Source organism: Lagenorhynchus albirostris, chromosome 2 (assembly GCF_949774975.1).
Source record: "Lagenorhynchus albirostris chromosome 2, mLagAlb1.1, whole genome shotgun sequence".
In the NCBI taxonomy this organism is placed as follows: Eukaryota; Metazoa; Chordata; class Mammalia; order Artiodactyla; family Delphinidae; genus Lagenorhynchus; species Lagenorhynchus albirostris.
In genome coordinates this window covers 74,409,656-74,425,058 of record NC_083096.1, presented here as the reverse complement: position 1 = coordinate 74,425,058, position 15,403 = coordinate 74,409,656, and the positions used below count along the sequence as shown (strand labels likewise).

At 57.3% G+C, this 15,403-nt stretch overlaps 2 protein-coding genes across 5 annotated transcripts; both read right to left on the bottom strand.

The window, feature by feature from the left end:
• Positions 1 to 140: 140 nt before the first annotated feature.
• PYGO2 (pygopus family PHD finger 2) lies at positions 141 to 4,373 on the bottom strand. Its single transcript, XM_060137329.1, has 3 exons — positions 4,075 to 4,373; positions 3,580 to 3,629; positions 141 to 2,940 (listed from the first exon to the last, which is right to left on the bottom strand). Exons 1-3 carry the CDS (start codon positions 4,175 to 4,177, stop codon positions 1,873 to 1,875), a joined length of 1,221 nt encoding a protein of 406 aa, XP_059993312.1. The 5' UTR covers positions 4,178 to 4,373; the 3' UTR covers positions 141 to 1,872.
• Positions 4,374 to 4,927: 554 nt separating this feature from the next.
• On the bottom strand, positions 4,928 to 15,237 carry SHC1 (SHC adaptor protein 1). 4 transcript variants are annotated; one of them, XM_060137302.1, is made up of 14 exons: positions 15,094 to 15,237; positions 12,858 to 13,006; positions 11,476 to 11,643; positions 10,872 to 10,942; positions 10,282 to 10,345; positions 10,016 to 10,135; positions 9,695 to 9,748; positions 9,454 to 9,505; positions 9,162 to 9,288; positions 8,145 to 8,343; positions 7,988 to 8,057; positions 7,775 to 7,909; positions 7,397 to 7,635; positions 4,928 to 6,574 (listed from the first exon to the last, which is right to left on the bottom strand). In XM_060137302.1, the coding sequence occupies exons 3-14, from the start codon at positions 11,638 to 11,640 to the stop codon at positions 6,446 to 6,448; spliced, it is 1,425 nt and encodes a 474-aa protein (XP_059993285.1). In that variant the 5' UTR covers positions 11,641 to 11,643; positions 12,858 to 13,006; positions 15,094 to 15,237; the 3' UTR covers positions 4,928 to 6,445. The 4 variants fall into 4 exon arrangements, with proteins under 4 accessions (XP_059993285.1, XP_059993291.1, XP_059993281.1 ...); XM_060137308.1 differs by lacking the exon at positions 12,858 to 13,006; XM_060137298.1 differs by lacking the exons at positions 12,858 to 13,006; positions 15,094 to 15,237 and having other exon boundaries at positions 7,775 to 7,906; positions 11,476 to 12,327.
• Between the last annotated feature and the right edge of the window lie 166 nt (positions 15,238 to 15,403).

Here is a 15,403-nt window from a genome sequence, read left to right as displayed (position 1 = left end):
CAGCACAGGGGCCCGAGTCTTTCTGCCATTCCCACCTCCAGGGACCCTGAGGGATACCTATCCTCACCCCGCAACCATCCTGACCAGCAGTGCCTGCTTCATTCCAACCCTGTGCACCCCAGCAGCAAGGAGTCCTGGTCTGGATTTTCCAAGTCATTTTATTAACCCAACCGTACAAAACTTTCCCCACCACGTCTCTGCCACCCCCGCTTCCTTCCAAAAAGCAGTGGACTGAGAGGGAGAGAGGGACTGAGCTGACACGCCCACCCCCCTGCAAGAGCCATCTTACCAAATGCAGAGATGGGGGAGACCACAAAAATAGCAACCGATAAAAGAGGGGCAAACAGAACCACAAACACAACACAAAGCTCAGCAGTGGTGGTGGGGGGGGCTGCCATCTCTGCTGTTCCGCAGCAGGGAACACTGGAAAGAGGCCCAGAGGCCTCTCCCTTCTTTCTCACAGCCTCAGAGGCTGCATGCTGCACCTGGGCAGGCAAGAGTTCTGCAGTATACCTTTGTCTTCTCTTCACACCCTAGGGTCCCGGGAGAAGTGGGGGCAGGGGAACACCAGCTCCTCTCAGGGCCACACCCCAAGCCTGCCTCCCCCACCCCACTGAGGAATGTGTGCACGAGCTGTAAGGAAGAGACAGCAGCTGTGAGGGGCTCCTGCTCAGGCCGCTGGCCCATCTCTGGCAGGCAGTGCTTACAAAATAAAATAAAAACAAAGCCCAGTGCAGGACCCTGGCTGAGAGGAATGAGAACAGCTAGATCACCAGGCCGGAGAAGATATAAAGAATAGCAGGGAAAGAGAGAAACAAAAAACATCCAGGCTCTGGATTGCATTTTAGTACCATGGCAATAAGGGTCCTGCCACCTCCCCACCCACAGGCAGGGCCAGGGATCCTTTCATCAGGAGAAAAAATGAGGTATAAGGGCTCTGCGCCTCTTCAAGCTTTCCTTCAATCAAGCCAGGGAAGCAGGGAAGTAAGGGCGCCAAAAGTTGAAGACCAGCGCTGCGAATAATGTGCAACAGATGGGGGGGTGTACAGCCAGAGTCCAGGCTTCCAGGACAGTCCAAACATGAAATATTCTGCTCTGTCAGACCACATATCTCAATTTTTAGCAAAAATATTGTCATTAGGGAAAAAGCACAAGAGAGTCTGAGAAAGGACCAGTGACTTTGGTACGAGGAAGGTATGTCCTGACAGCATCTCTTACCTACTGTCTTGAAGCCCCAAATCACCAAGAAACTGCCATAGCCACGTACTCTCCTGCTTCTTCAAGCTATTTGGTTCTCTGAGGGGGGAGGAGTTGGGTAGGTCTTGGAGGAGGCAAGGGGAAGGTAAGAAAAGGGGAAAATCTCCATTTATTCTCTAAAGCTGTTTCCCAGCACCCATGAAAGGGCTACTGCAGAGATGGGAAGAGACCCCCAACTCCTCTGGCCAGAAACCTTTAATACTGGACTCCAAAACCTAAGGCTGGGGGGCTAGATAGGAGTGTTAGGCACAGGTGTTGGGGGCATCCATCATCTGTAGAGGGGACACCCCTGCCCTTCAGGTCTTCCTCCAGCCTCTTTTCTCTTGCAGCCACACCCCTAGGCCTCCAGAGACAGCCACCAAAAATGGCTCTGCTTGGCAGGGCTTTGGTTTCCTGGACCTCTGTAGATGTCAACACGTAAGTTTCCAGAAAAGTGAGCAATCCAGGCTCTTCTGCCTGCCCATCTCAGTTCCTTTTCTGCCCCCAGGAGACATTGTGTTTCTGCCCCATGGGGATGGGAAGCCAGTGGAAACAAGGACCAAGAGCCAGACAGGAAAACAACCACCCTGGAAGAGCAGGGAGGAACGTATGCACTTCCTGCGCACCTCGCCAGCATCACCCATCGTTAGCAGCCACCAGCTGCCCCATGCCCTCGCGGATGTAGACAGACTGGATCTCCTTGGTCTTGAGGCAGAGATCGCAGGCCCAGACAGCAGAGGCCTCAGTGGTCAGCAACCCATAGGCGCTCTCAGTCATGCCCGTGCACTCGCGGTGGAACCACTTCTGGCAGGAAGCCTCACACAGAATGGCATCTTGGTCGTCGTTCACCTCACTCCGACAGGCACCACATGGATACACCAGGCCTGGGGGAGGCTGGGGCCCTGAGCCCGCACTTGTCTTGCCAGGGGGTGCCAGGCTATTGGCATCTGGGGTGCCCCCACCCCGCCCACTGCTGTTTGGGGGAAAACTGGGCTGATTTCCATTAACAGCAGCAGCCGGGGAGCCTGAGTGGGGCTCCTGGGGAAAAGCAGTGGGAGCAGGTGGATTTAAGGGCTTCCCCCCATCCTCACCACCAGGGCCAGGAAAGCCAGGGTCCGGACCAGGGAAGGGACTTGTGTTGGGGGGCAAGCTGGGGAGGCCCTGACCAGGTCTCTGGAGAGGAGAAGGACCAAAAGGTGCCCCTGGCTGGGCAAAGCGTTGAGGGAGAGAAGGGGGGCCCAGCTCCCCTCTGGGAGGCTGTCCCATGGTGGGTGAGATCATGGGGCCAAATCCCCCCACGGGGCCTGGCATCATCTGCCCACCAGGCGGGCTAAAGTTTTGACCCAGAGGCTGGTTGAAGGGTTGGCTGGGAAAGTTCATGTTGCCTGGGGGAGGGTAGCCAGGGCCCTGTGGGGGCATGTTGAAAGCAGGGCCCATGGGGTTGGGAGGGAAAGGGGGGGGCTGTCGACGAAGAGGCTGGGGGCCTCCTCCACCCCCAGTGCCATAGCCTGGGGGTACCTGGCCTGCCATGCCCCCCTGTACACGGAAGCCCCCAAAGGGGACAGGACTGCCCAGGAATGGAGGGGCTGCGCCCCCCACCTTAGGGGCTCCGAAGTCATCCTCAAAAGGGTTGGATGCAACCAGGTGATCGACCATGGGAGTCGGGGGTGGCGCAAACTCCGTCAGATGTGAGTATGCAGGGCCCTGGGGGAAAAGAGAAGGGAAAGAGGGTCATGGAGGGAGACGGAGAGCTAAACCAAGAGAGCATCAGAAACACAATACACATTTTTGGAGGCTGGTACTGGCCAGCTCAGATCTTAAATCAAGATGGACCTTAGAATGCAACAAAGAAACTGAGAGTGGAGAGCAGAACCAGCATAGTGCAGTAACTATGTTTTGAAAACAGGCAGAACTACGCTGGAATCCTAGCTCTGACACTGAGTAACTTCAAAGCCCTGGTGCAGGCATTTAACTTTTTTAAGCCTCAGATTCCTCATCTGTAAAATAGTGACAATGTCCATCTCCCCAAACTGCTAGTTTTAGCACAATCCCTGACACTTAGAAAAGGTTCAGTAAGTGGTAGCTGTTAACATCATGTGGGAAACACGACAGCACAAACGGGGGAGAGAATGTTTCTAATCCTGACTGATAAGACCTTTGGTCAAACCATCTCATCCCCACCCCTACCCCTAAAATCTGTTATGAAGTTGAAGGAAAGGACCAGAAACAGAACAAGAAATACAACTTTCTCTTCTCCCCGCGGCTTATGCAAAGTAGAGACATTGGAGGGGCAGAGCCCAAAGGGGCTACTAGGAATTACCCCTGCCACCAACCACCATTCACCTGAGTATTTGACTTCCTTCGCTTCTTTTCTGGGCTCTTCATTTGCAGACCTGGAAAAGTAGTAAAACGCAGACACAAGTTTCCCTGAAGTTTCCCCAACCTCCTCTCTCGCAGCCATGATATAAGGAACTCTTCTAACTTCATTATACTCTTGTTTGTTTACTTCACAGATACTAACAATGGTACACTTTGAAAAATAAATTGGACGCTACACTCTCAGCTGCCTCTTCCTTCAAATGAGACGCCCCATCTCTTGATACCCTCAGACTCCCAAGTGGCTCCTGAACTCCAGGTGCCCCAAACTCTAGGATCCGCAATCTGTGAACCCCTGCCACAACCCCTGGAGGGCTTCACCCACCCATCCTTTTCACCTGAGCCTCCCCGCCCTTCAGAGCCCTCAGCCAGAGGACCACCACCTCCCCCGCCCGCCAGCCCTCCCTCCGAGCTCCCCGACTTCTCGGCCTCGCCAGCCCCAGGCCCCCTCAGCGCTCTCACCGGCCTTGCCCTGCTTCCTCCCGGTGCTGGGTGGCGCAGGGGGCGGTGCGGGGCCGCCACCTCCCTCCAGCTTGTCCGGTGGGGGCGGCGCCGAGGCGGCCATGGAGTGGGGGACCGGGGTCAGCGGCGGCGGGGGACGGACGCGCCCTGGGGTTGCACCATGGCCCGGAAGGGGAGGCTGGGGCGGCGCAGGCCCCCGCGCGGCAGCAAGCCGGAGGTGCGGCGAGGCGGGGTCGGCGAGCCCGGGGGCCAACTGCACTCTCGCCCAGCCTTACCGCCCGCCCGCGGCCGCAGCCACAGGAACCGGAACTCGGCGTGGCAGCCACCACTGCGCACGGCAAGGAGGGGGAGCGAGGCCCGGGTCACACCCTCCCCCGAGCGCCGGGCGGGCAGGGCGGTACCAAGGCACGACCCTGGGGCGGGGGGCCGTCCCAAGCCCGGGAGCGCCGCGTGCCCGCTCACTAGGGCAGGCGGCGGCCGTGGGCTCTGCGGCTGGGCCGTACCATCCCCCGCCGAGGGGCCGCCGCAGAGGTGCGCGAGGGCGTGAGCGCGCGCCTGGGAAGCCCGAGCCGCCTGGGGTTCGGCCGGCCGCGATCCCACCCCGCCGCCGCGGCCCCAGTTGCAGACACGAACACCTCCTTGGATGATGGCCCCGCCCTCCCCACCCCGCCGCGCCCTCCCGGCGCCCCTCCCCACCCCGCCGCGCCCTCCCGGCGCCCCTCCTCCGCGAGGAGGCGCGACCCGAGCGAGGCCAGGTGGGCCGGGCCGCACCGCGCCCCGAGGCGGCCTCGGCCTCCCGCCGCGGGGGGCCCACAGCCAACAATAGGCAGCGACAGGGACCAGGAGGCCGAGGTAGAAGAAATATGGACTTTAATGAAGATTCTTTCCCTTTGGTATAAGTGAGACCCGTGAAAACATCCAAACAAAAAGAAAAGAAAAAAAAGGGAGGTGAGGATTTAGATAGTCCACGCTCCCTTATCCACAAGGCCTAATGACAGAGCAGGGCCGGCTCCTCTGTCGTTGCGGCAGGACCCGGCCTGGAGAAGGGATTCAATAACTGCAGGTTTTAAGTGTCCCCAAGCCCCCGCCCCCGCCCGCCCCGTGTGAAACTAACATCCATTCAGCCAAACTTCTGCCTCCCAGCCTCGCGGTGGGAGGTCCAAGTTTCTCTAGTCCTAGCTCACACTCGGCCTCTGGTCTCTCAGAAAAGATAATGCTACCGGCAAAGGCCAGGGTGAGGAAAATGCCAATAGTTGTAAAAGGGCTTTGAAAAGTCAAAAAGGTGATGTATAAATCGATTATTATCATTTTGTGCTCAGGAATAAGCTATGGAAAACAAATTAGTAAAGTAAATCTACAGCCCTAAAATATATGCATATAAAATAAAAAACGCAGTTCCAAATCTACCGATGGTATCTGGGGATTGTCTACTGCTTTAGAGTCTCAGTGCCCCTGTTCCCACCTCCACAAAATCCACCTAGGATGACACTTCAGTCATCCCCCCACCACCCCAGCAGGGGGAGGCAGGGCAGAGGCTACAGGAGGAAGGGCTGTACTTTGGCTCTAGAGTATAACATGCATGCAACATGGGGGGGGCGGATGGACTTGCCAAATGTATATATAGACCCCCTGGGGTGAGGGGCCCCACCCAAGAGGCACTGAGCAAGAGGCAGGTCCATCTCCCCACTGGCTGGGAGGGGGCTCTGAGGCAATCTCTAAGGGCTGCATATCCCAGTGGAGAGGGGACGGCTGCCACTCCTGCCTCTGTTCACCCAACCTAAACGGGAGGGGGTACTGAGCAAGGAGAGGACGGGGTCCCAGAAGCCAAGGTGTCAGCACCCCCATGCTTGACTTCAGGGGCCCAAGAACTCTTTGCATAAAATATCTTCAGACCTAGCAGATGGTCAAAGGCACAAAGTTTAAACGCTGGGAGGGAGAGTTGTTGAGAGGGGTCTGGGGTACCCTGAGCCCAGGGGTAGACTAAGGGTGTGATTCATTCCCCTTCCCTGGAAGGGTGATTGCTCCACTGGGCCTATCACCACAGGACATTTTCCATTACAAGGAGGCACACTGCCCAGGCCTCCAGCACCCACCTTGGGGAAGGGGGTATCAAGTTGGCACAGGAAAGGCCCAGGGAAGGGGGCCACTCTGTACATTAATACTTTGGTGAGGTTTGGGGAGAAGCAGGACTCTACCCCTGGCTCCTGACTCAAACCCTCTCACTCAGCTGGACGCTGAACCCAATGTCCACACTACCCCCATCCCTACACAAGGCCAAGCCCACAGAACACTCCCAAGTGAGGTCCTGAGAATTGGGCAATAGGGTGGAAGGGGTCGCAGGGCATCTTCTAGGAGAGAGCACTGGGACAGATCACAGTTTCCGCTCCACAGGTTGCTGGAGACACAGTTCGCTGCCCGCAGAGATGATGGGCAAGTGATTGTCCATGTGGTAGCTGATGAGGTGACTGACACTCTCAAAGCGGTGATCCTTTGTCCGAACCTGGGAAGTGGGAAGGGAGAAGGTCAATTCAGGTGAAGAGTCAAATAAGACCTCAGTCCCCAAAGCTGAGGAAGCTGGAATGTTCAAGAGGGTTGAGGCAGGAGAAAAAGATGGCAGAAGCGGGAGGGCCGTCAGTCCTGATCATTGAGGCTTCTCTAGAAAGAGAAGCTGGAGATAGCCGTGGGAATGGGCAGGTCAGTGAACTGGGAAAAGGCAGAGGAGACATCAGCCCAGAAATCATGAAGCTGAGGGATAGCTACTCCTCCCCTGACCTGGAAGAAGGTGGTATGTCTCAGAAGAGGATACACAGTACAAAAAAGACATGCAAAGGAGGCTGAGGTTGCTGTATAAAAGAGACCAAAGTTATGAGGGGCAGAGGGACAGTGCAGACAGGAGACAGAGCACTGGTCTGAGCCCTGAGTCTGGAGAAGCTGGGGAGGCCCCTGGCTCCTCTTGAGAGAGGAGATTTGGGGTGCCTAGCCTCTAGCCATCTGACATTGAACATCACAACCTCTTAAGGATGGTTTTCTCATTTGTCAAAAGAGGGACTCAGGTGACATGTGCACCTTCCAGCACTCGTGGGCATAAAGTTTGGGGATTGGCCGGGACTGAAGGGAAAACAGCTCAAGTTCAGGGATGTGAGAAGGGAAGGAACCCTAAGCCACTAGAGGGGGAATGCCAGGCACCTTGAGAGCAGGGGAGGCTCAGATAGAGGTGCCCAGCAGGTGAAGTCTAGGAAGCAGTGAGGCAGGAACAGGGCTGCACAGGAGGGTACTGCACCTTCCTTTCTGCCTCACCCACCCATACCCCTGCGATACTCACCACACCCTCAGGGTCCACCAGTAGCAGGTGCTTGGGCTGCCCACTCTGCAGGCCAGTGAGCACATACTGGCCAGGCGTGGTCGTGCTTTCCCGCACCAGGAAGTCCCCGTTGAGCTGTAGCAGTGCCTCGGCCTCCCGCCGGCTCAGCTTCCCGTGAAACCAGGGCTCCCCTCGGAGCTGCTCAGCCATGGCCACCAACTGGGGAGGTGGAGGCACCCGCAGGGCATCTTCAAAGGGCTCTGGGGGTACAGAGAGAGGGCTAGAAGAGGCAGCTGGCACAACACATGCTCAAGAGCCAGACCCTCAGGGAGGGGAGGCCAGGAAAAGGAGGAACCAAGTGAGAAGACGCAGATGCAGGAAGGAGAGGGGCACACTCACTCATGTCAAAGAGGTCTCGGGGCACGCTGCCATTGACGGCAGGATTGGGGGGCCCGGCCCCACCGCCTGCTTGCCGTGCCTTGTCTAGGTTCTGGACATTGACATAGGAGGGATCATCAAAGAGCTCTCTGCCTGCTGAGGAAAGGGAGGCTTTACAGTGATCCCCGCCCTGCTTCTCACACCCCACTCTGCCCCTCTCAGCTCCCTTCATACCTGGGCAGGGTGGCGGGGGCAGCATCTGTTTGCGGGCTTCTGGGTCTCCTCCAACAGGCTGCCCCACTGGCTGAAGGGACAAAAATAGGGTGAGACCAGAGGCCCTAACCAGACGCTGCCTTCCTAGGCCCAGCCCACCTTCATGCAAGCAACTTACCAGCGTGGCTCCCAGGTGGCTAGGGGTCTGGGCACTGGGTGGAGTGGGTCGAGCAGCCCCCTGGGGGACTCCTTCCCGAAGCCTCATGTCCACCACCCCCCCAAGAGGGGGTTCCTTCCCAGGGAAGTCATTATAGTACTGATGGTCAGGTGGCTCTTCTTCCTCCTCATCCCAAGCTGAGCCATCAAAGCCAGCCATCCTGGGAGGGACAGGAGGAAGAGAAGAGCATGGGTAAGAGGATGGAGAACAGACAGAACAGCGGTCACATACTGGGCATTCCCTGAGGGGTAGGCCTGAGGCTGGGTGTTTCATATATATAATCATTTCATCCTCCTGGCAACCCTATAAGGTAGGTATTATTTCCTTCTTCGATTTTATAGATGAGGAAAATGAGGGTCAGGGGTAAAAGGATTTAGGTCTCACAACTAAAAGGTGGTGGAGCTGAGATATGAATTCAGATTTGTCTTTAAAGTCATGCCCTTGATCATTAAGCTGTCTCCCAAGAGGGAGGGGGAGCAGTAAGTACCGGGGAGGGGGGTGCTCCAGAGTCGTTTAACCTCCTCTAAATACTCAATACTACTGGTCTGAGGTGGGAAAGGTAAGGATCTCAGGAAAGAGCCATCCTCCCTCACCCAAATTCTTGACGGCTTCTAGAGGCAAGAAAATGAAGAACTAAACTAAATATGGAGAAATGCACAAAAGGACAGACCAGCAATGAGATGGCTGGGAAAAGAAAAGCCCATCTAGCCAGGGAAGAGCTGCAGCGTGGACGTCCTGGACTACAGCTCCACCACGGGCACACGACAGGAAGAGGTGGCCCTGCAGCAGGCAGGGCCTCGAAAGACCTTCCTGATGGCCACAGGAAACTTAAGAATAGCAGGAAGTGGGAAGCAGGGGCGCACAGGTTATTTCCTTCCCTGCACCTCTCTGAGCTCAAGTGTGGGAAGAGCAGACCTACTTTTCCAATTCCGGTCTGGGGCCCAAGAGCTGGCCGCCCCCCAACCCTGGCCCACTCACCTGTCATGGGGGGTGACCAGCTTGGGCGGGTTCCTGAGGTATTGTTTGAAACGCAACTCGAAGGCCTGGCCAATGGTGCTGATGACGTCCTGAGCAAGCCCTTCGGGACACTCCAGGATGTGGCAGGCTGGGGACACAGCAGAGGCCATCAGGGAGCTCGGGGGCAGCGTGGCCAGGAGGAGGCGCAGACAGAGGCCCTTGTCGTCTGTCCTCCACAGCCAGGAGCCGCAGGGTCCTGCTCACCTACCTCTCGGACAGCTGGCCCCACCCAGTGCTCCCCACCACGCCTCACCTCTCTGATTCACCGGGTCTTTGGCAACATAGGCGACATACTCGGCTGTGTCCTGGGGTGGACAGAGTCAGAAGAGGCCAGTTAGCTAAATTTCATAGCCCCACCTCACTCCTGACCCCTCAAACCCAGTCCTCTTCAGATATCACCTCAATCCTAGCACGCTCTATTCTCTAGCCAGTGTCTTTCCAACCCCTAGCCCCGTACTCTTCTCCCACCACCCGTGCTCCATTCCCCAACTCACCGGGTCCCCGCCAGACGCAAAGGAGATGGATTGCATGTGGTGGTTGGCGATGATCTGAGGGTTAGGGCAGGGGATGGAGAAGGAAGGGAATGACGTGTGTCAGGCAGCCTCAGGGCCCACTGGGCGCCCCCCACCATTGGCCCAGGACCCTGGGGTCCCAGTCTCATTCTTTTGGCTTCTCAACCCATGTCCTCCTAATCTCTTCCTTCCCTACCGTCCTGATGCTCCCAAGCCTTCTGTCCGAGTTTCTTGCCCTCATAACCGGGTCCTCACTTAGCCCTCCCATCAATGTTTCTGGTCCTGCCGCCCTAGTCCACCAACCTGTTTGCAGTCTGCGGCCATGAGGTTGAGGCTGCTGGTGGAGACGGTGAGAGTGATTGGCATTCCAGCAAATTTCAGGTTACTCCTCCCCAGGATGGAGCTGAGTGGACGGCTACAGGGCTAGGGAAGGGCCCAAGGATCTCAGAAGCTGGGGGCTCCCCGCACACCCCTGCCTCCTGGCCTCCTCCCCGCACGCCCCACACCAGCCTTCCCCCTGCTCCTCCACCTCTCCCGGCAGCGCCCCTAGCCCCATCGACCCCAGCTACCTTTCTCCTCCTTGTTGCCCCCTTAGCACCCGGCACAGCGTCACACACCAGACTGATGGCCTCCCTGGGGAAAGAGGGGTACTCAGACCCACGGCCTGCCTCCCACCCGGCTGGAGCTGCCACAGGGCTGGGGGAGGGGAAGGCCAGGCCAGACTCCAGGGGCACTCCAGGCTCTTTGTCGTGGCGGATTGAATTAAGGGCCTTTAATATTTGATGACACTGAGAGGCCGCTTCCTGGCTGATTGGGTTAGAGCCTCAGTGGGTCTGGGCCCACCCCCTTCCAGCTACCAAATGTCCCATCCCCTTCCCAAAGGCAGCAGCAACCTTCCATCTACCCCCATTTTCCACTCAAGCTCCAGCTGCCAGCTGCCTCTGCCACCTCCCCCACAACCCCCCAGGCTGCATAAGCAAGAAGGAGCCAGGTCAGAGTTGCCTCTCTTCATTGAGACTTCGACTCCCTTCCCTAACTTTCTCTCAATCCCCTTCACCACCCAAAGATGAGCCATCACTAGTGCCACTGCCAAGTGACCCACTCCCCCCTCCCCTCACAAATCCCAGGACCCCCACACTCCACCCCCCGCCCCACCAACCTGGTGACCTGAGTCCGGGTGTTGAAGTCCAGGGCGCGCATTGACTGCAGGACCTCCACACATCCCATGTACTGAGGGGAGGGACGGGAGGAGAACAGTCAGCCGCCTCCCCCCACCTCTTCACAAAGAGCCCCAGGACTCTTCCCTGCTTGTTCCGTAAGGTTGCAGAAGTTCTGCCCACTGCCCGTGGATACATCCCACGACATGCAGAACAACAGGGTGAGGAGAGAAGGCAAGCTTGGGGGACCTCATGCATGTGGGAAGAGAATTCGGAGGGGAGTGACAGGCACTGGGTGGGATGGAGTGACATCTCCAGAAAGGGGGAGGAGACTGGAGGGGACAGTCAAGAGTCACTCATTCCAACACTTACTAAGGGCTTGTGCTGGGCTTTGTGCTAAGCATGGCAGGGTGGGGGTGGGGGAGTCACAAGAAGGAAGGGGCCCCAGACAGAGCTGGAAGGGAAGGGGCGAAAGAATCAGAGAAGGGGCAAGAAAGGTTTAAGAAACAGGACACAGAAACCAAAGGAGTTGCTGGGGAAGAGCAGGAAAAAAAAGACTAGTGAGCAGAGGAACTGGAGGAAGTGGGAGGGAGGATGTTCACTCACCCGAACCAAGTAGGAAACCCCGGGTCCCATGACTTTGTCGTTGGGATGCAGCCAGCCCCGCGTGGGCTTATTGACAAAGCTCCCGTGGCGGGTCCACTCCTCGCCCCCCAGCTGGCCCCCTTCCACCCGAGTCCTGCGCCCGCCGCCTCCACTCAGCTTGTTCATGTCCTGGAGGAGGGGCAGGGGGCCTGAGTCCGGCATGGCTGCCCCTACGATCCCCTCCCCATCCTCGGCTGCCCTTCCTGGCTCCCCCTTCAGCCCCAGGCGCCCCCCAGCCGGGTTGGCCAGCTTCAGGTTGCTCATCCGGGGGAAGAAGGAGCACAGGGTAGTGGGACTATCGTCCCCAGGCAGAGGTGGCAGCATGGGCCCCAGAGACGAGGCTGATGGGGAAGGCAGCTCCTCCGGTGGGGTGGACCCTGAAGCTCCCTCCTCCAGCGATGACAGAGACTCATTCCGAAGTGGGTTGTACTTGGGCTTGGGGGGCAGGAGATCCATGGCTGGAGTGAGAGGAAGGCTGCTGCCCAGCCTGGCCCCCCTGCCAGTCAGGGCAAGGGGGCCAGGCAGGGGGCATCCCAGGCCCTTAGCCTGATCGGACCTCTCTGGCCCAGGGATCTCAAGGGTCCTGGGGAGGGAGAGGGACAAGTGGCTCTGGCTCCCCAGGCTCAGACCCAGAGAGTTTCAGGCCCCATCCCCGCCCAGCGTGGAGCCTCTTCTCTAGCTGTGAGGAGAACAGGCTGGACCTAGAGCTGACTGGCTCCTCCCCAGGGGCGGGGAGCTAAGGGGAGAGACCAATCCCGAGGACAGTGCTGACTCACAGGCTCTGAGGGGCTAAGCCTCCAGCACTGCCCCAACCGAGAACTCTTACAGGGCAGAGCGATCCATGCCCGCCCCCCCCACCCCCACCCCGCCCCGGTACAAACAACAAGTAATCTGGAGAGGAATAAAGTGGGAGTGGGAGGGAACGATGGAGGAGTGAGAAGGAAAGGAGGGTGGCAAGAGGAGGTCTGCATCAATCCAAACCAGACATAGGCAGGCCAAAGGGAGCAGGAAACTAAGGGAGGGCAGCGGGGGGGAATAAGGGAGGAAACAGAGGCAGCTGGGGGTGGGAAAGGGAGGGGATTCCTGAGCTCAGCAATTCCCTTCCTGTCCTAGTTGAACACTCAAACTCCCTCCTCCTCCAGCCCCGGCCACCCCCGGCGACCCCCCACCACTATCACACATGGGGTGGCAGCCCCAGGGAGCCTGGGCCATTAGCATCCTCTGCTACCACAGCTGTGGAAGGAGCTAAAGAAATGGGAAAAGGAAGGACGTGGTCCCAGTGGATGCAGGGAGGGGCCAAGAGGAAGGGCAAAGCTGGTGAAGTAAGGGGAATAAAGTCCAACCTGGGTGGTGCATCAGGGAGCCACCAGGCAGGAGCTGGAGCAGAGGACAGGCTGGTGGAGGCTTGTTCTCCATGCATGGCGCCTACCATGCCAAGGAGCAGCGGCCCATGCCAAGCACTCTTCTGTCCCCCTTTCCACAGCGAAGCAAGCTGTCAAGGGTAGAAGGGGTGGGGGCGGCCAGGGCATTGACACTAAGGTCAGCTCCCTGGACCTGTGGGTAAGCTCATACCCCTCCTCTTGCAGTAGTGACTGGGAAGGGTGCAGGTGTCCACCACAGAGCATGATGCCCCTCACGCCAGAGGCAGAGTCTGGCTGGAGGAAATGGGAGAGTGCAACAGTTCTCCAAGAGAAGTGGGGGCTACAGGCCATGAAGGGACAGAGGGGGCACAAGACAAATCTGCTAAGGAGAAAGGGGTGCCAGGAGAAGGACTGAGGATGGACACAGGGAACAGTCCCAAACCCATTCCTTCCGCGCACAGCTCTGCTCCACAGCTCTGCTCAAGGGGGCCATAAAGGAAGTTGGAAAGTGACCCAAAAAAGTAGTTGTAAAAGATACATATAACCCCCCAGGCTCACCGCAGAATTACCTATCCTTAAATTTACTTCAGAATATAAAAAGATGCAAATTATCATATGATTATAGCAATGAACAACACTAGCACTTAAAACATGTTAGATACTGTGCTTATCACCTCCCACTTAGTCCTCCAAGGAGAGCTTTGCCACTCCATGCACCACTCCCGAGAAGAAATTCTATCACTCTGTTTCCTAAAGACTCAGCGCCCAGGCATAGAGAGAATGAGGAAAGTATTCTGCCAAAGCCTCACACCCCCATCACACACACACACACACCAGGATGTCCTCATCTTTAGAGGTGGGCATTCTATGGGTGCCTGCAGGATCCAGAAGCAGGGAATGACCAACAGGTGTGAGCATTGTTAGAAAAGAAAGAGGAAGTAGGGCTTTTTAAATTTATGTAGGAAGAAAGGAGATTGCTACTGGGAATCCGGGTGACTGGAAGAAGCTGCGTGTGGCTTCTCAGCCCAGCAGGGAGGAGGAGGCAAGAGCGGCGGAAAGTAGCAGGAAATGGCGAAAGCTCAGGAATGTTTCCAGAAGGGAAGGCTGGGCAAGCGGGACCAGGAGGAATGCCCAGACTAGAACTCCGGTTAGGGGGAGGGGAAGAGCCAGAGAAGTGGTGGGGCCTGAGGAGTCCCTTAAAAAAAAAAATCAAACAGCAAAAAGGACACTATTACCTACACCCACTCCAAGCCACCGTTTTCTGGTGGTGGAAAACTTTCTCTCCTGTCACACCCACATGTTACACACCAACAAATCCGTGGCCCTACCCAGCTCCCGACGTACAGGTATGAGACAAACAGCTGTTTCTGGGGTGGAGTCGGTCCTGGGAGTGGGGCTGGGAATCTATGAGCGAGTCTCCCTCCCACTCTCGTACCAAACCCCAAGTCCAGCCCCCTTCAAGTAGGTCCACCCTTGGAAGAGGGTAAGGGAGAGGAAAAGGGCTGCCTCTAATCTCTGACTCCTCAGAGCCAGAGATGTGAACTTCTGACTTCCTACCCAATGGAGCATGAGAGCTCAGGAAAACTGAGCCAAAGTCCCCAAAGAGAAAAAGAACAAGGAAATGTTAAACAGGTGAAGTTTCTGGGATTGAAGACAAAGCTTCTGAGGCGATGACCCGGGTCCTACAGGGATAACGCTCCTGAGGGGGCGTGGCCCTCTCAGGACGCGAGCATCAGAGAGACTCCCAGGAGGCAAGGCTTCTGGACAATCAGACGTGGATTAAAGAAGGGGCGGGGCTTCTAGAGGGGAGGAACCCCTAGAGAGGCGTGGCTTCTTGAATTCGAATAGTTCTTTGAGGGGCAGGGCTCTGCCCTTTCGGGAGATAGGCTTTTTGATAGACAGGAGTTGGCGGAGAATCGTCGCTAGGAGGCGGAGTTTCGGGGAATTGGAAGGACTAACGTAGGGTTTCTAGTAGTAGGACCTGGAAGCATGTCTGGGGGTGGGACTTCCAGGAAAGTCGGGCGACAGAGTGGGGTCGGGGACAATAAATAGAAAACAAGTCGGGGTTCGGGGAGCCCCCTGAAGTTGGGAGGTGGGACTTCCGGGGAGGGGGTCGCAGGGGCGGGGCTTATAAGTGAAGACCGGAAGTAGGGTCCCGGGAGAGGGGTTCCGGGGAGGAGGAGTGGGTCACCTAAGGAGAAAAAAAGTCCCAACTCACCAGGGCTTCATGGAGTCTCCGCACCGCACCGCGGGCCGATTTGGTTCCGGATCACGCCACTGCCTTCTTAGGTCGCCGCTCCAACTTTCTCCCCGGGCCCGGCCTCCCTGGAGAAACTTTATTGCACTCACTTCCGGCCTCACTAACCCCTGACCCTCTACCATCGTCCCTCCTTCACCCGTCCCACTTTCCCGTGTCAGCCAATGGCAGCACGAGAACGCGCACAGGAGCCGTGATAGCCAATAAGAGGCCTACTTTTGACCTACGTTGGTTCTTGAGCAACGTAGGCAGTGCACTCCAATAAGGACTC